The sequence below is a fragment of the Canis lupus genome, chromosome 6, assembly GCF_011100685.1.
Source record: "Canis lupus familiaris isolate Mischka breed German Shepherd chromosome 6, alternate assembly UU_Cfam_GSD_1.0, whole genome shotgun sequence".
NCBI lineage: Eukaryota > Metazoa > Chordata > Mammalia > Carnivora > Canidae > Canis > Canis lupus.
In genome coordinates this window covers 8,433,748-8,460,606 of record NC_049227.1, presented here as the reverse complement: position 1 = coordinate 8,460,606, position 26,859 = coordinate 8,433,748, and the positions used below count along the sequence as shown (strand labels likewise).

The 26,859-nt window shown below is 50.5% G+C and overlaps 1 protein-coding gene across 3 annotated transcripts in view; it reads left to right on the top strand.

The window, feature by feature from the left end:
• The first annotated feature begins 1,625 nt into the window (after positions 1-1,625).
• The window catches only part of COL26A1 (collagen type XXVI alpha 1 chain), a 194,953-nt gene continuing 169,719 nt past the window's right edge, over positions 1,626-26,859 (top strand). The window contains exon 1 of one of the 3 annotated variants that reach the window (XM_038539198.1): positions 1,626-2,048. In XM_038539198.1, the coding sequence (XP_038395126.1) occupies positions 1,891-2,048 (158 nt within the window). In that variant the 5' untranslated portion in view covers positions 1,626-1,890. The remainder of the gene's footprint in view (positions 2,049-26,859) is intronic. The other 2 variants (XM_038539194.1, XM_038539195.1) reach the window with 2 other exon arrangements.

Sequence of the window (26,859 nt, the reverse complement as noted above, 5' to 3'; positions counted from 1 at the left end):
TTGAGAGACAGAGATAGTGAGAGAGAGCACGAGCGGGGGCAGGCAGAGGGAGAAGCAGACTCCCTGTTGAGCAGAGAGCCTGATATGGGGCTCGATCATGGGTCCTAGGATCATGACCTGAGCCGAAGGCAGACGCTTCACCGCCTGAGCCACCCAAGGCGCCCCAAAAAGGAAATTCTTAAAATACTAATCTTGTTCTCTTTACTGTCATGCCTGCAGCATAAAGATTATTTACAGTAACATGGAAATTCTCTTGTCTCATGATGAAAGTAAAGGAGAGGAAGAAGAAAGAATGTTTACAAATTCCTGGGAGATGAGGAATGACCTCATCACTTACTGGGTGTTGGCCAACTGTCCAGGGAGCATGGATCAGTTTTGGGGGAGGCTGTGAAAATACCCCGATACCTCAAATTCTCCAAATCTTTTAGATATCAAGAGGTGGATGGAGAGCAAGATGAAAAGGAAGTCATTCTAGGTCCAAGTGATGCTTCCCATAATGTGTTGCCCACTCAGAGATGGACTCATGCATCCTGAGTCCTACTCAGACTGGGGACCTGGGAAGTGTGGGGGTGCCACTGAAAAGGCTTCGGCAAGATTTGCACAAACTGAGTGGAGAAAGAGGGGTAGTTTGGGGAGAGGGTGAAGCAGTGTCGGATATATTTTGGGCTATACACTCAAGAGGGTACCGGTGGGATATGTAAAAAAAGAGGGCAAAAGCCATGGGAGTGGGCCTTTCCGACTACGTTCCCAAGGCCATCTTCCTGTCTTCCTCTAAAACCAATCCCACAGTTCTCTTACCAAATGTATTGCAGCCCATTAAGCACTTCCACATTGGATGACTTTTCTCCAGATGTACAGACATTTTACAGACTAGGAGCTCCCCACTGTTAACAGAGCCAGAGGTGGCCTCAGGGCCTCTGCCAGCCCCTAGGATCCTCTGGGAGAGAATTAGAAAGACCCCCAACCTGGGGAGTCCCGCACAGGCTGGATTTCAGGTCCCACCTGCGTCTCGCATGAGGTACACTGCTGTGGGGGTCCTGCAGTCCAGAAAAGACCAACTTGGGGCCAGGTTGGTGATGGGCTCAGCATGGGGTCTGGGACTCCGCTGAACCATCTCTAAAAGGCGGGATTGTATTAGATCTCCCCCCACTCCCCCCATCAGTTACTTTTCAGATCCGATGCCTCATGAACCCGGTGACTCCAGGGACAACTTCTCACGCCAAATCCAGCCCTTTCCTCCTTCTGGGCTCACCTTGGAGAGACAGCTATCCAGGTAGAGGGTGGAGGTGAACAGGAAGAGGATTCGAGGCAAGCCTGGGTGGTCAATAGTTTGGTCCAAAGGGCCTTGGGCCAGGATCGTGTTATTTTTCGGCCGACTTCTCGTGAGCCTCGGTTTCCACCTCTGATAAATGGGAACGGTGCCCCCTAATACAGAGGGCAGTGTTGTGGGGAGTAAAAAGCTTTGGGCAGGTGAAACTGCCCGGCGTGCAGTGGACGCCCCACGAGCGTCCGCGGACCCGAACGGGGCTTGGCTGGGAAGCTCCTACAGGGCGTGTGCGCGCGGCCGCAGGGGCCCGGGCAGGTTCCCGGGCGCGCGGCTCCCCGGACCCCAGCGCCAGCCGCCGGCGCCTCCTCGGCCGCGGACCGCCGAGGGTTAATGAAAAAGCCCCACGCCCCCTTTGACGGCGCAGAGCCCACCTCGCCGAATTTGAAACGGCGGCCCTGGAGAGGCGTGGGCGCCCCCAGAAACTTCCAAGTCGTCGCCGGGCTCCGCTCGCTCGCCGGCTCCCCCGCTCTGCTGCCGGCGGGGCCGCGGGTCCGGTCCGGCCGCGGCTGCGCTCCCGCCTGTCCTCGCGCCCGGGCTCCGGCTCCCCCGGGCGGCTGCGCAAGATGAAGCTGGCTCTCCTCCTGCCCTGGGCGTGCTGCTGCCTCTGCGGGTCGGCGCTGGCCACCGGCTTCCTGTACCCCTTCCCGGCCGCAGCCCTGCAGCAGCACGGCTACCCCGAGCCGGGCGCCGGCTCCCCCGGCAGCGGCTACGGGAGCCGCCGGTGAGTGGCGCGGGCCTGGGGGCTGGGGGCTGGGGGCTGGGCGCTGGGGGCTGCGCGCTGGGCGCTGGGCGCTGGGCGCTGGCGGTGCGGGCCGGTGGGGGCTGCGCGGCCCCGCGGATCCGGGTGGTCGGGCCCGGGCGGCGGGGCTCGGGCTGCGGCGGTCTCCGGCCGCGCCCACCCCGTCTCTTCCTTTCTTTGCGCTCCCAACCTTCGCCCCTCCGGCTCCCGGCGCCGGGAGGAGGTGGCGGGAACCTGCGGCGGGCGCGCGCGGCGGGGGCGACCGTGGCTCGGTCCCCGCGTGTTTCCCGGCTCACGTGGCTCCGCCGGGCTCACCTGCGCGGCCGCGGCTTTGTGTTGGGGAGCAGGTTCCCGGGTTGCCGAGGCCGAGCGTCCGGGTCTCCCGCCTCTCCTGCCGGCTGCGCGGGGACACCCGAGGGACGACTCTGTCCCGTCTGGGGGGCTGCGGACGCGGAGGAGCCTCGGCTGCGCCTCCCCCAGCCACCCGGGGACCCGGACCCCGGCTCGGCTCGGATGGATCCGCGGCGGGGCGGGAGGAGGCGCGGGGTCGCGGCGCCCGAGGTGCCGGGACGCACCGGCGCTTCCTCCTCTGCCGGCAGGTGGCGCCCTGGCCATCCCCGGGACGGTGGGGCCGGCGCCTCCCCACCGCGCGGTTGAACCCCCCTCCCCCGCAAAACGCGAAAACGATGCTTAAGCACGCGAGCAAAAGTTGCCAAACGCCCGGTTTGCGCAGCCCCCTCGAATCTAGCTTTTCCTCATTTAATAATTACAACTCACGCGGCTGTACGAGCTCCCTGCAGCACACAACGTGCATTCACCGGGACTCCCCACGCCTTTTGATCCTAAAACCACTCCAGGGGGATCGGTTACAGCATTATCTTTCCTTGAAGTGCGGACGTTGAGCCCCAGAGGGAGGTCCCCAAGTTTGTGGCAACTCAGGACTGACCTTCTTCTGCCTGCTTTCTCCAAAACCTATGCTTTCTGCCGCGCCCCTCTGCTGATTATTAGGGAGGAAGGCAAGAGACAGGTCCCAGTTCTTTCTCCTCCCTGGTATTTATTTACCAAACCCGAGTGAGCTACCAAGATGAATCCTGGCAATGTCTTAGGGCCCCGGGGAAACTGGGATGTTTTGTGCTGGGCGGGCTGTACACTTAATGGCTGGGTAAGGCGAGACTCAGAAAAGCAAAAAAAAAAAAAAAAAAAAAAAAAGTGCTTCTGGAAAACTTTGCATACAATTTTACTTCCCTGATTTTGTTTGGAAATACTTACCCATGGCTTCTATTAGTAGTATTCTCCAAACACCCACAGTAGTGTGGCCTCTGCACACTTCCATATGAGAATAGTCTGAAAAAATAAACTTTTCAAGTTGTAGAATGATATGTATAACATGATCTCATTCATGAAAAAACACTCGGATTTATGGGTATTTCAATGCCCAGGAAAAAAAGCTCGTGGGCAAACATTTCTTGCAGTGATCTATATGGAGAGACCCGAGGCTGGAGGGCAGAGGGCGGTGAGGTGGGTGGACTTCCATTTTTTCCCTCCCTCTACTGGTGTCTTGTTAGCATCTCTTACAAGGAGCACATATTCATGTACTATATTTGTAATTAAAAGGTGTGGGAAGGAAAACTAAAAAAGGCTCCTGCAGGGTGGAACAGGCATCCTGAGAACAGCCAGAGGTGAAGTCGATGGGGAAACTGAGTGAATGGGGACTGGTGTTCTAGTGTTTGGTGGGCTGGAGCTTGGGGACCGCCACAGAAACTTGGAAGGGATTGTTTTAGCATAAATAAAAAGAGGTCCAAACAATTGTGGTCATCTTCCAGAACTCTTGCCAAGGATGGGAGCCGGGAGAAGGTAAATTAGGGAGGATCTGGATAAATCTGGGAAAATGGATTCCCAAATAGGATACTAGGAGATGTTAAGGAGGCTTGGGGCAGGTTCCAGATGCTTGAGATTGACGCTCCGGAGCATAACTGAACGTTGCTAGGCACAGTCCCAGCATGGGCATTGCAGGCTTGAGCTGGCCTGATGTCACCCGCTTCTGTGTCTCATGGACGGTCAGTCACAGGTGCCCTGCATCCTCGAAGTTCAAAAGCCCCAGAAGCAGAGGACTTGGAGACAGCGTTTGGCGCAGTGCCCTTCACAGCCCTGGCCTCTGCTTTGGCTCCGTATGTGTGTTTACAGTGGCTTGGTCTCCGTCGATGGGCCAAACGACAGAGCTGTTTCTTGACAAATCTTGAAAGACTTCTTGAAAGTCTTCCTTTATTTCATGGTATTGCTCCTGTTGGCATCTGATTTTTGGATGTGGTTTGTGTTCTCTTTCCTCTGCGTGCACCAGTGTGCACACATGTGTGTGTGAGTGCGCGTGTGTACTTGCTTATGTCCATGCCTCTGGGCAGGGCAACTGGGTCTGACATGTGCTTGTGGACATCTTGCCTAACCCAGGATGTTCTGATCTGATCACCTCTGTCCGAAGCCCAGGGTGGATCCGTCTATTTAAGTAATTTTGGTTAAAAAAAAAAAAAAAAAAAAAAAGGACCCCACTTCCTCAGAGGTCTGGTCTAGCAGCCCTGCATGTGAGCCACTAATGATTTTTGCCAGCCATAGAGCTGTTCAGATGCCAAATCAAACCTGAAGGGAAATGCAGCATTAATCTACCTGCAGGCCTGCACTGAAAACAGAGCCCCTAATCCCCTGCCCCAGTTTTTCCATTCTACCCTAGTAAGCCTAATACATTTGTGAAACTCTTTAAAGTATGCAAATTTCACCCACTTCCCTTTCTCCTTGCCTCCTTGTCTCCCTCCCTTCTCTGCCACAGATATTTACTGGGGGTTGGGGGTTGGGGGGGCGGGGATCTTGTCTGTTGTCTCCTCCTCACCTCTGTTCTTTATCCAACCCTAAAGGGGCCAGAGAAGCAGCGAGTGATCAAGGCATAAGGAGTGAGACCAGACAAGGGGTTCTAGCCTTATCCGTGTTACACGTCTGGAGGAAGAAGTTTTAATTTAGATAAAAGAGAAAGCTTTATTTATTTATTTAAAAGATTTTATTTATTATTCATGAGAGACTCTGAGAGAGAGAGAGGCAGAGACACAGGCAGAGGGAGAAGCAGGCTGCACGCAGGGAGCCGGATGTGGGACTCGATCCTGGATCCCGGGATCATGACCTGAGCGGAAGGCAGACACTCAACCACTGAGCCACCCAGGCATCCCAAAAGATAAAGCTTTAATATTAATTTTTGGAGTGGATGTGGTCTTCTGAGTAGGAGAAACCAGAAGATATGTGGGACCTGCCCAGATTTCAGCAGAGAAAGGAATGAGTATGTCCAGAGAGTGGTTTTGTGGGGCAGGGGACATAGGACAAAGCTGGTTTTTGCTTCTCCCCTGAAGGAGAGTGCTCATTCCAGAAAGCACGTACCCTTATATAGTGCCGAGGCATGAGAACACATGGAGCTCACACACTGTAGGGCTAAATGTCTACCTGCTATGACTCAGTCTAGCGGATGGTTAGGTGAGTGGGTTCTGTCCACCAGCCTTGGTGAGTGTACCTTCTCAGTGACCTGGAAAGCCGGGTCAACGAGGAATTCATAGATGCCTTAGATCTCTGTTCTGGAAAATGGTGGTGGGGGAGGGCTGGCTTTGGCCCACCCTCTATGGTGGATTCCTCCCACACTGTGAGGAGCTTTACGCACAGGCTTATGGACTCCTCAAGCTGCATGTCCAAGTTCATTCCAAGTTCACTCCAAGCTCCTTGACCTAGAAGGGGGCATGTTGGCTGCCGGGTCTGCCTGGAAGGATGGCCCGGATGGGCAAATTCTCTTGGCCCCACAGCCTCGTCATCTGGTGGGAGGGGCATGGCTAGAAGAGGCTAGAGCAGGACCCCCGGCCTGGGGCAGGGCCAGTCTAAGGGCCACTGCTCCTCCCACCTCGGCGTGGTGGGGGCTTTGGGCTCTGCCCATAATTCACGACATAGGCTTGCACATGTAACCTAACCTCCCTGAGTCTGTGTCCTGGTCTGCACGATGAGGATAACATGGAGACCAGGATGCTGGGCATGAGGCTTGCTGGGAGCCCCCATGTGCAAGACACCAAGAGCTGGAGGAGTGCACAGAAATGCTGGGTTTGCAAAAAACGGATCGACGTCATTCGATTGTTCTCACTGTGGTCAGGACAGATTCTGAGCTGCTTAACCACATGCGCAGGCCTGCTCCCACGGCCATCCTCTGGCCCTCTGGTCTTCTGTGCCATAGGCTGCCCCTCACCCTGCAGCCCCACTGACCAGCTCTTCCTGCAGATCATCTGGGTGTGCTAGCTGCTTTCTTTTCGGGTCACACCTTGGACAATGCTGATTCTACTGTGTGAGTAATAGTTCCTCCTACACCCTACCGGCTGGTGGCCTGTTCCATCCTTGTGGCTGTACCTGCGTGGTCTTGTCAACCTTACCACGCTCTCTCAAGGCTGCCCACTCCCTTTGCACCCCTTCCCCCATTCTGCCATTATTCTGGGCACCTGGATGTCCAGGTGTGTTGATCACCACTACCCCATGTTACTCTAGTCGCCCTCTGCCCTGCCCCGCTCTTGCACCTTAGCCACTGTCCTTGGCCTTGTGCCTTGCCAGGCTTTCACTTCCCAGGAGGAACCTCCTCACACCTCAATATGTCAGTGCCATAAATTCTGGACTCAGGCTCTTCCATCCCACCCCTCGCTCACCTGGCTGACCCTTCCTTTGCTCACTCTGTCTTCTCTTAGCCTTCTGCTTGTCCCATCTTGGTGGCCTTCCTACCTTCAACTTCCTGTCCCCTTGACCTTGTCTCTCAGATGCCCAGAAAGGCCCCTGGGGGACCCTCCAGCCTTCTATGGAGGGTCAGGAGAGTTGTTGATCTGCTTTAGCAAAGCTGTTGCTCATTGGTAGTGGTGATGGGGTCTGGCATCGGGGCTTCCTGCCTCTCTGCCCGGGTACCTGGTGATGGGGCATTGTACATGCCAGCCCTATGATGCTGAGGCTGTGTAGCCTGGTCCATGACCAACTTAGCCCCTGTCTGGGGGGGGGGGGCAGTTTTAGTTCTATAAGGATCCGTCTTTCTCCTCTGCACCACTGCCCAGTGGACCTCTGTCAGCTGCAGTAGAGGCCACTCTCCTCTGATTCCCTATGGTGGCTCACCATCGCCTGCATCAGCTTGGCACACAGGTTTCAATTCTTAGGTCAACTCTTAGTCACTGGTAGGAGCTGCCCAGGCCAGTGGGTTAAGAAGGATTCTGAGGTAGAGTCTGGGCTCTGTGAGGAGTACCAAGAGCATTGAGTGATGTCTCTGTGCCTGAGGGACAGGGGAAATGGAGGCACGTGTGATATATTTGCATCCTTGGCCTTTATGATAAAATCCACTCTCTCCAGCATCTCATACAAAGGCTGCCTTTTTAAAGCCCAACTTTTGTCTTCTATGCCAGCTATACTGTGTTAGTTATTTCTGTTTCTTTGCATCTGCTGTTTAATTTGTTTGGAATGCTCTCCCATGAGCACCTAGAACACTCTGCTCACCTCTGTCTCAAGGTTTCTCATCCTCGGTACCCTTGACACCGAGGACTGGGTAACCCTTTGTCATGCAGCTGTCCTGGGCATTGCAGGGTGTCCAGCAACATCCCTGGTCTCTCCCGACTGAATACCAGGAGCACACCCTTGCCCCCAACTGAAACAACCATAAGTGTCTCCAGACACTGCCAAATGTCCCCTGGGGGCCAAATCACACCCATTTGGAACCACTGTTCTCTCTGGACTTGAAAAATCTTGATTTGGGAGACATTTAAAAATGCAGCATATAAAACTTTTTTTCTGGGACGCGTGGGTGGCTCAGTGGTTGAGCGTCTGCCTTTAGCTCAGGGTGTAATCCCAGATTCCCGGGATCAAGTCCCACATTGGGCTCCTTGCATGGAGCCTACTTCTCCTCCCTCTGCCTGTGTCTCTGCCTCTCTTTCTTTGTCTCTCATAAATAAATAAAAATCTTAAAAAAATATTTTTTTTCTGCAGATGTTGTAAACCTATACCCAAGTAGAGAGCAAAATAAACCCCCTTGTACTCTGAGTGGGCTTTGTTAACTATGCACTTTGCCACACTTATCCTACTCCCCTCTGTCCTCCAACACACACATTCTGTTTGTGTGTGTAGAGCATTTTGTTTTATTTATTTATTTCTTAAGTAGGCTTCATGCCCAACATGGGGCTCGAATTCACAACCCTGAGATGAAGAGTCTCATGTTCTACCAACTGAGCAAGCTGAGCACCCCCATATGGAGCATTTTAAACTATATCCCAGGGGTACTTGGGTGGCTTTTGGTTAAGCATCTGCCTTTGGCTCAGGTTGTGATCCTGGGGTCCTTTAACCGAGTCCCACATTGGGGTATGTCAAAGTCCTACCCCCAATATGATGACATTTGGAGGTAGACCTTGGGGCGGTAATTAGGTTTAGATGAGGTTGTGAGGTTGGGGTCCTCATAATGGCATTGCTGTCCTTGTAAGAAAGGGAAGAGAAACCCAGGCACGAGCTCTCTCTCTTTGTCTGCTACGTGAAGACACAGAGAGCAGGTGGCCATTGGCAAGCCAGAAAGAGGGTTCTCACCAGGCACTAAATCTGCTGGCACTCTGATCTTGGACTTGCCCATCTCCATATCTGTGAAAAATAAGTATCTTTTAAGCCACCAGTCTATGGTATTTTATAGGTGGTGGCCTGAGCTAATTTGGGAAGACATGACTTTTTTTTTCCTGGAAAGCTGGCTGTTTCACCAAAACACCACTGTCTACTGGTTTCCTCTTCTCTTCTCTTTGCAATTTCTTTGCCTGGTAGAGTTTTCCTTCTTCAAGGGTAGTGTTGATTATGGTGCCTGTTAACATGTTCCTCTGTCCTCAATATTTCCAAAATACTGGAAATTAAATAGAGGTTTAAGTGGGTTTTGGTTCCTTCTCCTCCTCCTCCCCCTTATGATTATTTTAGCAAAAGTCCCTTTTTGGTTGTGTAGTATTCTTTTTTTTTTTTTTTGGTTGTGTAGTGTTCTGCCAACAATCATATCAAGAGTCACACTACATCTGGTAGTTTCTCTTTCTCTTGTGACATCAGCAGGTTTTGATGATCATTGTCTTCATTGCTCATTCATTAAGGGCTGCGAACTTGTCCTAATCGAATCCTGACATTTCTTTTTTGAATAATTAATTAATTAATTAATTAGGGAGAGAGAGAGCTGGGAGGAGCAGAGGGGGAGGGAGAGGGAGCATGGAGTCCAATGCAGGGCTCAATTCCCGGACCCAGAGATCATGACCTGAGCTGAAACCAAGAGTTAGGTGTTTAACCAACTGAGCTGCCCAGGTGTCCCCTGACATTTTTTTTTTTTTCATTTAATTATTGGAATACTTGTCTGATTTCTCCCTTACTTTTGTAGATAGTCATATTTTGAATTGGTTTATCTTTCCATTGTTCCTTTTTGCAAATGTAAGCATTTGTGTGTGCATGCGCATGCATATGTATAACTTCCTCTCCCTCATGCAAGGGTGGTGTACCAGTTGCATTGTTCTGCACTTGGCTTTTTGCTACTACTTTGGTGGGCTCTGGTGATTGCTCTACAGCATAGATATTTTCCATGTGGAGATATCTTCTGTGTTCATTTTTCACTCAGTTTAAAAAACTGTGGTAAAGGAACACATTACATAAAATTTACCATCTTAACCATCTTGAAGTGTACAGTTTAGTGGTATGAACTACAATTACAGTGTGTGAGCATCACCACCATCCCTCTTAGAATGCCCGATTTCTCCTGTGTTCCTTTTTATGGCTCCGTAGTTGTGCATGGTGTGAATGACATAGTTTATTCAGCCCTTCACTGATTGACATTGTGTTGTTTTAACCATTTGTGTCATGTATAATGCCCCCATGATATGTCATTGTGCACTATTCATTTTGTAGTTTTGCAAATTGATCTTTAGGGTCCATTGTTACGAGTGGGTTTCCTGGGTTAAACAGCAAATGTGTGCATAATTCTGATAGTGTAGAACTTCCTGGCATAGGAGTTATAGCATTTGGCATCCTTATCAACAATTTTTTCTTGGGGTACATTTAAAAAAATATATTATTTATTTATTTTAGAGAGAGGGGGGCACCTGGGTGGCTTAGTGGTTGAGTGTCTGCCTTTGGCTCAAGTCGTGATCCCGGGGTCCTGGGATTGAATCCCTCATCAGGCTCCCTGTAGGGATTCTGTTTCTCCCTCTGCCTATGTCTCTGCCTCTCTCTGTGTGTCTCTCTTGAATAAATAAATAAAATCTTTATTTTATATAGATATTATATATTTTTTATATATTATATATATTTATGTATGTAAAAAAAAATATATATATAGAGAGAGAGAGAGTGCATGAGCAGGAGAGGAGCAGAGAGAGAGGGAGAGGGAGACAATCTCTTGCAGACTCCCTGGTAAGTGCAGAGCCCGATGGTGGGCTTGATCCCAGGACCCTGAGATCATGATCTGAGCTGAAACCAAGAATTGGACACTTAACAGACTGAGCCACCCAGGCACCCCCTTGGGGTACATTTTGAATAGCCAGTTTAGTAATTCTGGGCAAAGTGGCCTTGTGGGAATGAGAGTAGACTTCCACAGCCTATACCACCTACAAGTTTGGCCCATCCCTCACTTTTGCAGAGTCTGTGGCAAGGGTACAGATGGAGCCCATACATCATATGTCCAAATATTGTCTAAATATTAAATAAAATCTGTTCCATCATTGACCTTGACAAACCTACCCTCCTAATGACTGGGTCGGGGAGTCAGGCTCACGTTTAGAACTCAGACTTCTAGAGTTTTAGGCTGGAATTCGGCAGCGCAGGGAGCGCTATTGTTGACTTCCCTTCTTGTTCCATCTGACACCTTGCCCCTCGTGGGGCCTCATGCACACGCTGTGGACACTGTAGTCTAGCCTGGTACCTCCCATCCTGCCCTAACAACTGCAACAAGTATAGTCCTACCTCATGCCTGAGTGTGTCCAGCTGTTGGGGAGGAAATTCCAGGCCCCAAGGTACCTGCACTTGGTCTACAAGGGTGGCTGTGGTCTTGAGGATCATGTGCCCTCTACCCCACAGCCTCCTTGCCTGTGGGGAAGGGTGTGGCCAGCGGGAGGCTGGATGCAAGCCCTGGAAAGCACAGAGCTGAGAGTGGGGCTCCTCTTGCTTAGATTTAAGACAGTTCTGGGATACTTAGGTGGTTCAATGGTTGAGTGTCTGCCTTTGGCACAGGGCGTGATCCTGGGAGTCCTGGGATAGAGTCCCGCAATGGGCTTCCCCTGGGGAGTCTGCTTCTCCCTCTGCTTATGTCTCTGCCTCGCTCTCTCTCTGTGTCTCTCATGAATAAATAAATAAAATATTTTTAAAAAGAAGGAAAAAGAAAAAGAAAAGACTGTTCTGTGTACACGTTTCCTCTGGGGAGAAGCGGAGTGAGTTTCCACATGTATACCCCCATCTTTGAGAGTTAGATGGCCCTTCCCCAAATGTCCCTGATCAAAAAGACTCCATCACAATGACCACATTAGGCTGTGTCTGAATGTTCCCTTCCAGTTTCCTCCCTGCTACACCTGCATTTTATCCCCCATGAGGCTTGGGGACCTCCATCACCCACCTGTGAGGGAGGTCTCAGAAGAAGGGGGGAAAGCTTTGTAACTTAGTACCTTTTCCAGAACATTTCCCCAGCTTCTGGAATGAGGGGCCCCACATTTTCCTCTTCCACTGTGCCCCACAAATTACATAGCCTGTTTTGCTCCAGTGCTTAAGGTGTGGTGTCCCCAGAGCTGCAGGCTGCTGTCTGGCTCATCAAGATGAACCTGGGAGATGAAAGAATCAAGGCCCATCTGGACCTATCCATGATTCAGGAAGTCTGGGGCCCAAGGTCTGTGTTTTAGTGGCCTCCCCAGGTGGTTTATCATGCAGCCAGGTTTAAGAAGCACTGCGTAGGGAACAGTCTTTTCAGATTCTTTCATCAAGACCCAGAAGAAGAAATACCTTTTATATGGTGACTGAGAATGCCTGCGCATGCACACTTGTGCATCTGAAACAAGTTTCACAGAGTAATACTTACTGTTACCATATGTGATACTCTCTTTTTTATTGTATTCTATCGAGTTCATAAAAAAAGTGCTTGCCAAGACTCAGAAAATTGATTCCACAGCCCCTCTGGGTTAAGACCTGCCTGGGAGACCCTGTGCCCTGGGGGAATGTGGGGGGCTCCTTGCCCCCTCCACCCCCTACCCATCCCCCTTCGAGACTTGGCTCTCCTGCCTCTGCTCTGATTCTGAACTCTCTTTCTTATTGTTTCAGCCTAGCTGAGTCCTTGATGTGTCTCCTCTTAACCCAGAACACCACCCCCAGACTTTACTCCACTGTCTTATAGGGTAGCCACAAAGCCGCTTCCTTCAGGAAGCTTTCCAGGACTGAACTCCCTGCTCTGCAGGCAGCTCCCTGGGCCTCTTGGATCTGTGATTGTGGTTTTCGCCCTGAGAACTCACTTCCTATTTTCTTTCCCTGCAGATGGAATCATTTTTCCTGCCTGTTTGCTCCCTATTGTGGCCCTGAGCAGCCTACCTGGGACAAGGGTGCCTAAGCCAGCCCTGCCCGCACCCCCACCCCCTCTGGCCCCCACATGAGGGCCAGAGCAGGCTGCCCGAAGGCATGCACAAAAGGCCCTCTGCAAGCTCTGGGAGGGAATGATCACATCTGGGAGGCCTTGTCTCTGTGACTGGATCACAGGATTCCTGGCGCCTTACCTCCAAGGAGCTACTATTGAGCACCTATTGTATGAATGGTGATCAGTGGGGCCTTAGAGACTGGTTAGAGCTGACTGACCCCTGAGCGAGCGTGATGTGTGCTGAGTGGGGTAGGCAGGCAAGGGATGTTGGCAGTTTTCTAAGGGAGTTTGGGTGTCTTGTGCCTCAGTTTTATCCTCTGTAAAATGAGGATTACAGTGTATACTTCGTAAGGTTGTTCCAAAGTTTAAATGAGTCCATACAGTGCTTAGATAAACGTGTTAGGAAACACTCTGTTTTGTCTGGTGACTAGGTACTGTGCTCACGTACCTTGCAGAGGTTGTGAGGATGGGGTGTTTCACAAACACACGAGGTCATGGCACCCTTTTCTGGGGAGCACTATGTCAGGCTGGTGTCCCGGACTCCATACTGTGGGAAGCATTGGCCTGGTGGATGGATCGGGGCTGCATGCTGAACACTTCCCAGGGAGTCACTTGTGACGTGGGTCTTGTAGGATAAACGGGAGTGTTCTCGGCAGTGACGGGAGGGTGTTCTGGGTGGACAGAACGGCGTGTCAGGGCTGGGAGGCATGACAGTGGTTATGTAGGTGTTAGTGTGGGTGAGTTCAGAATGGCTGGATCCAGGGCATCAGGCAGGCGCTGAGCAGGCTGGGCCCTTTCAGCCTGAGTGCAAAGCCTCTTTCTGCCACCCTGAGGAGTTTGGGGTTTATGTCTAGACATGGTCACAGTGGGTCTCATGCTAGCTTTGCTGGTGGGAGGAGAGCCAGCTAACAGACAGTGTCAGCAACTCCGGGCCACTTGGTGGACCGCTGATGGGCAGGGGAAGGTTGATGACCAGGGCTTCTGACCCTGCCCAGGGTTTGGGGGGTGCTGGGAGCCGGCGGCTTTGCTCCTTGGAACTTTGCAAAGACCACAGCATTTTCTCAGCTTTGAGAAGTCAGCAATGCATGGCGTTCAATGCACCTTGCATTTTTATAAAATACTTGTATTTTTCCTCCATGGGGCTTTTGTGGCATGCAGCCATGGGCCTGCACACGTCGGGATTCCGTGGCTGCTTGTTGAGTGAATGAATGAACAAAGACCTTGACCTCTCTCCTCTGGGAAATGGAGGCTGCAGCCTCTGCCCTCATGCAGTTCTATCCTTCTGAGGGGTCCAGGAGGGAGGTCCTTGTCTGCCCCTTGTCCTCACCAGGTCAGCTCTGGAAGCCGCCTATAAAGAAGCCATGGAGGCAACCTGCTTGATGCAGTCCTGCTTCCTCCTCTGAAATAGAAATGGGTGCACAAGTGGGCCTTGGCCTGAAAAACCACACGGAATGACCTCGATGTAAATATCTGGTGAGACTTTTTCCCAAGGCCCCAGGGTTTTCTGAATCTCCTGTCCTCCCCACCCCCGCCCCCAGCTTGTCTGTTATTTTAAAATCCATTCCCAGAGAAACAATTCCTATGGCAATAAGAACACTACTCCAGGCTTCTCTTGGCTTGAACGGGTCCGACACTTCATTGCCGCTTCGAGAGTGTATGAGCTGGACCCTGACCAACTCTGCCTGGGGCAGGGAATAGAGTAACAATAACTAACTGTTAGAGGATTTTCGGGAATCCTGTAGCCGATCCTAAGGAAGTAGACACACGGCACGCTGTTCTCCTCCCCGAGGAGTCAAAGGTCCCCGGCCTTTCCTGCCTGGTCTTCCTTTCCTTACCTCCCAGAAACCAGGGTGTAGATGGTTCTTTGGTGGCCCATTACAAGACCACCTTGAGAGGAGCTGGACTCCATCCAGGTTAATTCTGTAACTCTCCGGGGGTGGGGGGGGGGGGGCGGGTGGAGAGGTGGGGCTCCCACCTCCTTTAAAAAATTTTTTTAAAAAAGATTTTATTTATTTATTTATTCATGAGAGAGAGGCAGAGACACAGGCAGAGGGAGAAGCAGGCTCCATGCAGGGAGCCCGATGTGGGACTCGATCCTGGGAGACCAGGATCACGCCCTGGGCGGAAGGCAGGCCGCGAGACCGCTGAGGCACCCAGGGATTCCCTGCTCCCGAGCCTCTCCTCCACTTCCCCTGCAGCTGGCTCCAGAGTGTTCTGCATAAAGGTCAGAGGTGGCTACAGACTGCTGACCTTCGCTGGCCTGCTGACCTTTGCCAGCTCCCCAAGGCCCGTAGTGAGGTTTCTGGAGCTTGTCCTGCCAGCGGTTAATGGCAGTTAGGAGAACCAGTTTGGGAAGTGAGTTTCCCTGATAAGGAAGGAGGGTGTGAATCCGGGGTCTGGGTGGCCCTGGCTGAGTCATCTGACCTTTCCTCATCTGCAAAATGGGGATGATGGTTGTATTTTCTTCATCCGATTGTTTTTCATCTGATCGTTCTTCATCCGATTGATCGTTTAGGTCCTTTAAGCTTCATCTGATCAGCTTCCAGGAGCTGATGTTCACAAGGTGCTTAGAACAAAACCTAGGAAGCACTTTCCATGGCTCGTTTCAATGATGAAGGCTTTCCCAGAATGAACCGGGTGCCGGGGGGCCTTGCAAAGCCTGGGAAACGTGGTTTCACAGACATTGAGGCCACTCACCTCTTTTTCTGAGGAGCGTTTGGTTTGGATGGTGTTCCAGAAGATACGCTCTGGAAAACGCTGGCCTAGTGGGTCAGAGTTACTGTGTCAGTGGTTTATAGCACCCTTCGCCCTTCAGGAGCTGGTCTTGAGAAATCTCACCGGGGGCATTTCTTCCAGACTCCCCCTGCAGTGGCCCACCCTGGTGCTGCCGGGGACCAGGGAAATACGGGAGTAAGGGTCCTATTGTCTCTTGAATCCCTGAGGACCCTGCTGGGGTTTTCAAGGCCACACTCCAGGCTGAACCTCAGCTGGGGTCGGAGAGGGGGGTCTGAGATGCCCATGGTGAAATCAGAGGGCCCAGGAGTTTTTTTCTGTAAGAATTTATTTATTTATTCATGAGAGATGTACACACACACAGAGAGGCAGAGACACAGGCAGAGGGAGAAGCAGGCTCCATGCAGGGAGCCCGATGCCGAACTCGATCCCCGGACTCCAGGATCACGCCCTTGGCTGAAGGCAGGTGCTAAACCGCTGAGCCACCCAGGGATCCCCAAGGCCCCAGGAGTTCTGATGAACTTCCCATCCCAGAGAGTGAGACCCTGTGAATGTGGATTTGGGGACAGGCTTTTTCTTTTCTTTTCTTTTCTTTTCTTTTCTTTTCTTTTCTTTTCTTTTCTTTTCTTTTCTTTTCTTTTCTTTTTTCTTTTTTTTTCTTTTCTCTTTTCTTTTCTTTTTTCTTTTCTCTTTTCTTTTCTTTTCTTTTTTTAAGATTCTATTTTATTTATTTATTCATGAGAGACACACAGAGAGAGGCAGAGACACAGGCAGAGGGAGAAGCAGGCTCCATGTGGGGAGCCCGATGTGGGACTTGAACTCAGGACCTCAGGATCACGCCCCGAGCAGACGCGCAACTACTGAGCCACCCAGGTGGGGAGACAGGGCTTCTTTGAGCCTATCGTGCCTGATTGGAGGACTCACAGCCCAGCCGGCCCTTCCTCTCATTGACTCTATGCCTCCGGGGTAACATGAACCTAATAGGATTGGGTGGGATTGAATGAGGAAGTGGGTTTGTTAGATGCAGACTGGTTATTACTCCCGCACGTTCCTGCCCATTGACAAGGGCTCCACCTGACAACATCCACCTCTCTGAGCAACACTACGGGAGGGGGGTGGAGGGGGAGGTCCAACGCTTGCAGGAGGATGGGGGTTTACTCCGCGTGTGTGTGTGTGTGTGTGTGTGTTGCTCGCACCCATGATTGGCTGCAGCTGCCAGCCCAAGCATTTTGTCTCTGAAAGTATCTGGTCCTCCTACCCCCTTCCTCATTTTGGAAGGGCAGGGAGTGTGCAGCATTTGCTGAGAAGTCCCCCAGTCCCTGCCTCTCGGGAGGCCCTGCAGAGGGTCTTTCCTGCTTGGAGCCCCTGCACAAGGCTTAAGCTTCTGGCTTCCCTAGGGAGCAGGCTCTGGAGCCGGGCCACCCGGGCTGTCCTGTCCGCTGACCCCGCTGGCCCTGTGGGGCCCCGGAGGCGCCAGGGCCTGCGAGCACCGTCTCAATGGGGAAGCCTCTGCTCAGAAAGTGGCAGTTTCCTTCTGATTTGGCTCCAGCTGTCTTCGCCCTGGCCAGTTGCCTCTGGCATCTGACATTTTTGTCATTCCTGCTGCCCTGGAAGGGCTTATTTGGGGGAATCAGCACTTTCCTCTTCCTGAGCCTCTGTGATTGACTTGGCCACACGGCTGACTCTCTGGATTTGAGAGGGCTCAGCCTGTCCGGGCACCCAGCGTTTCTGCAGCGATGGCATCCCGAGGCTGCACAGGGTTTGCTAGGCTCTTTTCTCTCTTGTGTCGCATGGCTGATGATGACAGCTCAGACTCTGGCTCTCTGTATGCAAGAGCCCTGAACATGTATGTGCACCTTCCTGGAAAGGTAGCTGAGCTTGCTGGGGAGACCCCCTAATCTGCTCTTTGCCTCTCTGGGTCCTCTGCTCACCCAGCTCCCTGTAACCTCAGTCTGCTTCCTGCTTTCGGCGTTCTGCTTCTCTTGGCCTAGCTAACTAACTCCTGAGCTCAGCCTAAGTATCACATCCTCAGGGTAACTTTGCTATCCCCCAAAGTGAGGCCAGGCCTTTTACTTAAAGGCCCTTAGAGCTTGCTCTCAGACCTAGGAGCTCATTATAACTCTAAGTCAATCCTATAATTAATCGCTTGATAATTACTTAAGAGATGGTGTGCCTGGGTGGTGCAGTGGTTGAACGTGTGCCTTCAGCTCAGGGTGTGATCCTGGGGTCCTGGGATCAAATCCCACATCGGGCTCCCCACATGGAGCCTGCTTCTCCCTCTGCCTGTGTCTCTGCCTCTCTCTGTGTGCCTCTCATGTATAAATAAATAAAATCTTTTTTTTTAAAAAGCTAAGATAATTACTTAAGAGTTGTCTCTATTGAAACTGAGTTTTCTGAGAGCAGGGGTCCTATCTGTCATGTTTGGTGCCATATCCAGGTTCTGGGAGAGTCCCTGGGTTACACAGAGTATCCAGCAAAGGACTAACTGCTTTGGAAACTGTATTAGCTCTCTACTGCTGCTGTAACAAATGACTACAGACTTCGTGGCTTAAAGCAACACAGGTTTATTACCTTATTGTTCTTGAGGTCAGAAGTCCAAAATGGGTCTCACTGGGCTGAAAGGGATTTGTAGAACTGGTCCTTCTGGAGGCTAGAAGGAAGAATCCATTTCCTCGCTTTTTCCAGCATCTGAGGGTTGCCTGCATTCCTTGACAGATAGCTTCTTTGTCCATCTTCAAAGGACACTCTCCAGCCTCTCTTTGTAGCATCTCTCTCTTTGACTCTGATCTTCTTGCACTCCATCTCATAAGGACTCTGGTGATGAGGTTGGGCCCACACGGATCGTCCAGGATCATATCTCCACCTCAAGACCCTTAATTTAATCACACCCACAAAGTCCCTTTAACCATGTAAAATAACAGATTTACAGGTTCCAGGGATTAGGATGAGGACATCTTTGTGTGTGTGTGTCATTATTATTATTTTATTTTTTAAAATATTATTTATTTATTCATGAGAGAGAGAGAGAGAGAGGCAGAGACATAGGAAGGGGGAGAAGCAGGCTCCATGTGGGGAGCCCGACTTGGGACTCGATTCTGGGACTCCAGGATCATTCCCCTGGCCGAAGGGAGGTGCTTAACCGCGGAGCCATGCAGGGAGTTTGATGCGGGACTTGATCCCAGGACTTTAGGATCACACCCTGAGCTGAAGGCAGATGCTCAACTGCTGAGCCACCCAGGCATCCCAAGTGTGGGTCAGTATTTAGCCCATTATACAAACAGAAATGGAAAAGGAAAAGCAGATCAGACATTTGAGTCCTTGGAGAGTTGGGTTAATCCTGCATTTCAAACAGTGTTAATACTGAAAGTGGCTTGGAGCCTCAAAAGCCTGGTAAGACCCAGCCTTACATGAAGAGCCATACATAGTAAGAGCATGGCCTTCCCACCCAAGTTTTTATGTAGCTGTGAGGCAGGGACTTAATTTTAGTTTTCCCCCCAAACCTCCCCTCATGCTTCTATTGTATAATCCACCTTTTCTTAATAGTTTGAAATACCAATTTTATCATATACTAAATTTCCCTGAATACACAGCACAGCCCTTTTTCTGAACTCTTAATCTGATCTGGTGCCAAAACCACACTATTTTAACTACTGTATCCTTATTGTATGTCTTGTTAGCTGATAGAGCAGTTCCTCCTTCCTTGTTCATCTTTATCAAAATAGTCTTAGCTGTTCTTGTACATTTTTTCTTTGGGGTGAATTTTATAGCTATCCTTTCTGGTACTGTAAAACATGCTGTTGGGATTTTAATCTAGGCTGTGTTGACTTAATGGATTCATAGAATTCGATGTTTATAAGTACTGTGTGTTTTTTCAGGAATGAGGTATATCGCTCCATTTATCTAGATCTTGTTATATTTCTTCTCAGGCGTTTTATAGTTTTTACTGCTATCGTGAATGAGTTCTTTTTGTTCCCTGACATTTGTAAATGTTTATGTCTGGCAAATAGGAAAGCTGTTGATTCGGGGCATGTTGGTTTTATATCCAATTACCTTCATGCATTAAAAACATATATTTTAATGGCTTTTCAGGTGGTTCTCTGAGGTTTTGAGGTAGAGTCCTAGAGTCTCAGTGTGTGTGTTTCCTTCCACACAAATGTCGCAGGTAGATGATGTTCCCCTCAAAACCCAAGTGGCCCAGAGCATTCCGAAGGAAGAGAGGGCAGCGTTTCAGACTGGTGTGGCACTCTTAGAGAGTCACACCCACTAATTCAAGTGTTAGCTGTCCAGTTGCCTCATATGGCTGGGGGCTGGCTGTGTAGACAGATTCTGATCCTTCTGCACCTGTCAATGTTCTTGTAGAGGAATCACAGAGACAGATAGGATTGAGTTATACCTGTGTCCCAGAGAATACAGAGGGTCAAAATTGCGAGTGTCTGGGATCTTGAGACACCCAGCAGGGAAACTTTGGGAGATTCTGGTATTGTCTGCCTTGGTTATCACCATGTCCCTGGCATCTGCCAATGTAGAGCCAGAAATAGGTGATCCAGCCAGGTGGGTTCCTACTGGGTGGACATCTGCCAGGTGTGATTAGGTGGGTAGGCTCAGCCAAGGTGGACTATGGTGGGTGGGCCCCAATCTCAGAACTTTGAAGTCAGCAGATTGGCATCAGAAACCTGGCTCCCCACTCTGGCCACAATCAAGTTTGCTGTTAACTTGCATCAGTCTACATATCCGCGAATCTTTATGTGGCCGGTTCCTGTGGAGGCATTAAATGAGCCATTAGAATCAGGGCTGTGTCGCACTTGCAATCCAGCATGGAGTGGTCCCTAGGGTTGGTCATGCTGCATTCTGGATTGTGTGTCAAACGTGAGCAGCTCTCCTCTGCTCCTGTCTCAACTTGCTTTATTCTTGTGTCACATATTTGTTCTGCAGCTGGGCTCAGGGTCAAGAGTCCCCTCCTAGATGGCTTTGTTTGCCGGGGCAAGTCACCCAGGAGTGAGCGTGGACCGTGAGGTAAAACAATCTCTTCTTGATTCAGCAGCAACAGGACCAATTGGGACATCACTGTGTTTACTTCTTAGGCTAAGAAGTCCAACTCACTCAGAAGCTCATGATCTCAGGGCTGTATTCTAACCTGGGACAAACCAAGGAGTGAACAGGGAGCCCGGTGAATCCTGATCGGGTATGAGGGTCCAGGCAGTTGCACAAACAAGGGGTTGGGCAGAAAACCCGATTTTCAGCCTGGCCATTGACGAGGAGGCAGTAGTGCTGGAAATTGTCTGCCTGCTGGCCTGGGGCAACTGCACGTGGGGACAGCTGTCTCAGCTTTGGACATAGGATCTGCCCTGAGATTAATAACAGAGCCTGGCCGTGCCCAGGGGGAGTGGAGAGGGGCTTGGGTTACAGTGCACCAGGAAATTCACCTGCCCTGCTGACAGTGGGTGGGTAGCCTGCAGGACGGATGGGCTCTGGGGGCTGGGGGTGTCTGGGCAAGACAGCTTACCACTGGCCAAGCCAAATCCACCCCCATGAGATGCAAGCTGATTCTCCCAAGAGCCGCTTTCTTTCCGCTGGACCCGAAACCAGCAGGAGCTGATCTCCAAGAATTATGTGAAGAGCCGGGAATGGAAACCAAATGTTGGTGTCAGGTAGAGAAAGCTGATGGAAGCCCTCGGCCCAGCAGGCCTGGGAGCGGTGGGGGCCTGGACTCCGGTGGCCAGCACAGATGTTTAGGTGAAAGGAGCCTGATACATTTGCTTTTAAACAAAAGTTTATATTTTCCTGATTATATTTATTGCAGATCATTTGGAAAATATGGAAACCGTGGAAAGGAAGAAATCATTTGTAATTCTGTTTTTTTTAAGTTTTAAGTTTTTTTATTCCTTTTATTGTGGTGAAACACACATAACATAAAATTTACCATCTTAACCACTTTTAAGTGTACAGTTCGGTGGCATTAAACACATCCACATGGTTGTACAACAATCACCACCACCCATCTGCAAAACAGAGACTCTATGCCTAGTAGACAGTAACTCCCCAAACCCCTTACCCCCAGCCCTGGATGACCAGTATTCTGTCTGTGTGAATTTGACTCCTCTAGGGACTTCATATAAGTGGAATCATACAGAATTTGCCTTTTTGTGGCTGGATTATTTCATTTAGCATCATGTTCTCCATGTTGTCCCAGGCATCAGCTGAATAATATTCCATTGTATGTATGGACCACATTTCGTTCATCCTTCCATCTGTTGATGGGTTATTTATGTTTCCTCAACCTTCTGGCTATTGTAAATAATGCTGCTAAGAACATGGCTGTACAAATATCTCTTTGAGTCCCTGCTTTTGATTCTTTTGCGTAGATACCCAGCTGTGCAATTGCTGGGTTGTATAGTAACCTATTTTAATTTTTTTAGGAACTGCCATACTGTTTTCCACAGCGGCTGCTCTGTTTTACATTTCCACCAACAGTGTAAAAGAGTTCCGATTTCTCCACATCCTTGCCAACACTTGTTATTTTCTGATTTTTTTTTTTTTTTTTTGAGAGAGACGGTGTTTGCATGCGGGGTGGTGGAGGGACAGAGGGAGAGAAAGAGAGAGAGAGAGAGAGAAAGAGAGAGAGAATCTTAAGCAGGCATCAGTCTGCAGAGAGGTAAGAACAGCCTGACCAGCAGTGAAATGGCAAATAGTAACGCTCCCTGAGAATGTCTTAATGATCACTGTTTACCACCACCCTCTCTCATGGTCTGTGGAGGCTGAGCCATCATTTAGCACATGGGAGGAGATCTTGCCTAGGGCTTTGTTTCTGAGAGGGGGGGGTGTAGTGTGATGACCAAGAGTCTGACCCACAGTTTAAGTCCTGCCTTTACCACCTGCCCACTGCATGACTGGCAAAAGCTGTTTCTTCTCCATTTCCTCATCTGTAAAGTAGAGGTAGGCATTATCTCTACCTCGAAATTGGAGGTGACAAGTAAACAACAGACGTCTTTCAAGCACCTGACTTTATGTCTATTGGGTCATATATTTTAATTTTTTAAAATATATTTTAATTTTTAATTTCAATTTTGAATACTTATGAAAGTTGCCCATGTATGATTTATTTTTTAAAGATTTTATTTATTCATGAGAGACAAAAAAACAAACAAACAGAGAGAGAGACAGAGACATAGGCAGAGGGAGAGCAGGTTCCCTGCAGGGACTCTATGTGGGACTCGATCCTAGGACCCCGGGATCATGCCCTGAGCCAAAGGCAGACACTCAACCACTGAGCCACCCAGTTGGCCTTATTTTTATTTTTTTAAAAAAGATTTTTCATTTATCATTTGAGAGAGAGCATGAGTGAGAGCATGAGCAGGGGAGAGGGTCAGCAGACTCCCTCCTGAGCAGGGAACCCAATGTGGGACTTGATCCTAAGACCCCAGCGATCATGACCCGAGCCTTAACCGGCTGAGCCACCCAGGCATCCCTTGCTATGAGGCTATTAACTCATCTGTAAACTCTCCCCTAGTTGAGCAGATTTCCTTCTGGTAATTCGTTAGGTATTCCGATACTTTCATCTCTTTGGAGTGGTTACTGCCCAGACCTCTGACCTGCTGAGATCTGGGCAGGTAGAAACTGAAACCTACAATCTTGGGTTTACTCTTCATCAACATCTGAGTGATTTCTTTTGCCCCAAGCTTTCTTTGCCACAGGGTCTCCTGTGTTGGACCCCCTTCTTTCCTGCATTTTATATCCACAATTTTTGGTTTACTCCCTCACCGTAACGGAATGCATCCTTTAGTAGCTTTCTGAGAAAAGGCAGAGGATGCAGGAGGCTTGGTGTCAGGAATTCTGCCCAGGGCCAAGGCTGAGACATCTATGTACCTTTCCTGTCTACCTCTACCGTGGGGCTAATTTACACTAGGGTCTCCCACCTGAATTCCCACCCTCCTCAGGCTATACTGCCAGGGATCAATAAGCTTGGCAACGTGAGCTTATTGCTATGAATTCATACTTTCTATTAGGGTCTGGCTTCTTAGAAATTCCTTTCCTTTCTCTCCAGCGTAACCATGACTTCAATAATATGGACTTTCGACTTGATATTTTAACCAACATCATGAATTGAGCTGAACTGGGAAGGGTTTTGCGAGCAAGACAAGACAAGGATCTCGTGTGGGGGAGGGGGGGAGGGATAACCTGGGGAAGATGAAAACCAGAGCCTTTCTCCAAAGGCCCCAGGATAGGGGAAGCTGCTGTTTTGTGTAGGGAATTCAGTCTCAAATGATCTAGGTGGGCCTCCTACATGCTAGGAATTGTGGGGTTAACTGAGATAGATGCCACATGGTCCAGGGGCTCATATAGGTTGGACACCCACTGGAAGCAAAGACCCAAAGTGTCTGGGATGACAAACTTCAGCCCAGTCACAGATGCAAACAGCTGGGGATGAAAGCCAGGGACAAATAAGTGATGCATGAGTGAGTGCCTGACCCACTCAGGAAACTGAGGCACCCGCCTCGTCCCTCCTCCAGAGCAGGTCTCTAATTTCTCAGACAGGGTCCCAGAGTGAGGTCCTTGTCTTTGCTTTGTTCCTGCCAGACCCGCTTTCCAGAAGCCACTTTAAAGAAGCCACAGAGGCCACCAGCGTTAGGGGTCTTGCTTCTCCCTTTGAAGTGAGAGTGGGTGGAGAAGGGGGAGAGCTTTCCAGAACATTCCTTGAGACAGCCTCAATGTAAATATCTTGTGCTGTCTCCGGGATTGGGAACCCCTTCTGTGAAGTTGGGAAGCTGAGGGTCGGTCCACTCCAGGGGCTGTGCTGCCAGCTGGGCTGTGTGGAGGGGGCCTCTCACAGCCCCTGGAGCTCTGTGCCCCTCTCTTCCCCATGTGGCCTCAGGCCTCCTTCAGGAGCGTGTTCTGTCTCTCAGGTCTCCTCTGTGGCTGGTGCCCACGCCCTGGCCGGCCCCTCTGGCCTGCCCTGCTAACCAGAGCCTTCTGTGCGGAGGTCAGCGGGGCCTGGCTCTGGTCACGGGAGCCGAGTGGGGGACGGGACGGCGGAAGGAAAGGGGGCTTGGGGAGGGGCCTACCCCACAGAGCTGGAGCAGATGGTGAAGAAAAACATGGGCTTGTTTGCCTCTCTGGGGGTTCGAGCTCAAGACAGGAGTTTCTCTGGTTTGAGAAGTTTGCTCACACACAAGAGCCATGTGAGAATGTGTATGTTGGGGGAGGGGATGGGAGTCACCCGTTTGTGCTGCGAGGGCCCGGGCCTGGTGGGGATTCTGGTTGGTGTTTATCTTCCTGAGGGACTGACTTTGTCTGGGCTGTGCATTCATCCTGGGCAGGGGCTGTGACCTCCACCCCCTGAGCCCTGCACCCCTGCGCCCCTGCACCTCAGCTAGGAGTATTTTGGATGTGTGTCGGTTCAGGTCCTGTTGAGTGAGAGCTGGACTCAGGAGATTTTCTTTCTTTTCTTTTGAGCGCGAGTGTGAGTGTGTAAGGGAGAAGATGGAGGGAGGTCTGGAGCGGAGGAGGAGGTGTGAGGAGGGAGGGGGAGAGGGAGCGGAGGGAGGGAGGGCAGGGAGGGAGGGGAGGAGGAGGGAGGGTGGAGGGAGGGAGTGGGGAGAGTAGAGATAGAGAGAGGGAAGGAAGGCAAGGAAGGAGGGAAGGAAGGCAAAGGGAGGAATTACTTCCCCCCTCCCTCCATCACTCCCTCCCTCCCCTCCTTTCTTTCTTTCTTCTTCTTCTTTTCTTCTTTCTTTCTTTCTTTCTTTCTTTCTTTCTTGATTTTATTTATTCACGAGAGACACACAGAGAGAGGCAGAGACATAGGCAGAGGGAGTAGCAGGCTCCCTGTGGGGAGCCTGATACAGAACTCAATCCTGGGACCCTGGGATCACAACCTGAGCTGAAGGCAGATGCCCAACTACTGAGCCACCCATGGACACTGGTGCCCTGTGGACTTAGAAAGTTTCAAGAGGAAAGGAGACTCTTTATCTTCCTGGATGCTCTGCACCTAGGTCTTCCCTATGACTCTCTGGGGGATGGAGCGGATCTCTGCGTTTGGACCCAATTTTAGAGGACTTTCAAACTCTGTGGGCTTCAGTTTGGAACTAAACATGACCTTTTGCAGCGTTAGGCTGACTGTGCCTGCCTGTGTTTATTTTTCACTGCAAGTACAGGTCCTGTTACCCCCCGGCCCCTGAATGGGCTGGGAGATGAAGAGGGATTGGTCCAGGGTCACACAGCTGGGGAGTGGCTGCACCAGGGCTGGAATCGAGGTTTGCTGGCTCCATATCCTGTGCCATCTCTATATCATGCAGCCTAGGGTCTGTATTTAGATTGACAGAGTGATAGAGTATTCTAAAGCATACTGTATTAATAGAAAATGTAAGGTCTAGATATTTATTACTTATTACTTATTCCCAAGAATAGAAGGCAGGCCAGGCCACACAGGGCTGCATGAAGAAACATCAGAGTTCTCCAGGGGTGGTGTGGGGTGGAACGGGAAGCCTTGCTGTGGCTTTTGCTGGAAGGGACAGGTGAGAATAGGTAAGCAGGCTTAGGCTGGCTAGTTTGAACAATTGCAGGGGGCTCTGTGGTGTAGAGGCTGTCCTTGGTTGTGGGTGGCACCTGGCCCTGGGGTGAATAGGGCAGGTGGGTAGTGGCCCTAAATGTGAGAATCTCAAAAAAGGAGGCAGTTGGGTGTGGACTCTGGATTCCTTGGTTTGTATTTGAAAGCCATGCCCTGGGAGCAGGACTTTTGCAAGGTGACTCAGGCGTATCCCCGGCTTGTCCAGAGCAAGGCATGTCTGGCATATGCATGTAGGCAAATGTTAAAGCATCAAGTTAATAGAAGTGAGAAACACAGCTGATACACAGGTCCTGTGTGAGCTCATACTTGAGTGTTGTCAACTCACAAGTGAGTGCTGATCTGGCAGTTGGGGTTTTCAGGAGCCACTGCTTTTAGCTGCTGTGAACCCATGTGGGTCTCAGACAGGCAGGGGCATGTGTTACTGCTGTACACTGCTTAACTCGGTAATTATTTAACTGATGGTTTGTTTCATATCTTTGCGCTCTGTTAGACTACAGGCTTCCTGAGCACAGAGACCGGGTCTGTCCTGTGCACTACAACACTAAATCCATGCTTTTTATGTGTCACGTGTTTGGTACATTAACTCATTTATTCCTCACAATGATCCATGGGTTAGGAACTATTATTACTGTTTTTTAAAGATTATTTGAGAGAGAGAGAGAGAGAGAGAATGCAAATGGGGGAGGGGTAGAAGGTGACAGTATCCAAGGAGACACCTGCTGAGTGTGGAGCCTGATGCAAGGATTGATCTCCTGACTCATAAGAAGATCAGGATCTGAGTTGAAATCAAGAGTTGCATGCTTAACTGCCTGAGCCCCCAGGTGCCCCTAGGTGCTATTATTTTATAGGTAGGG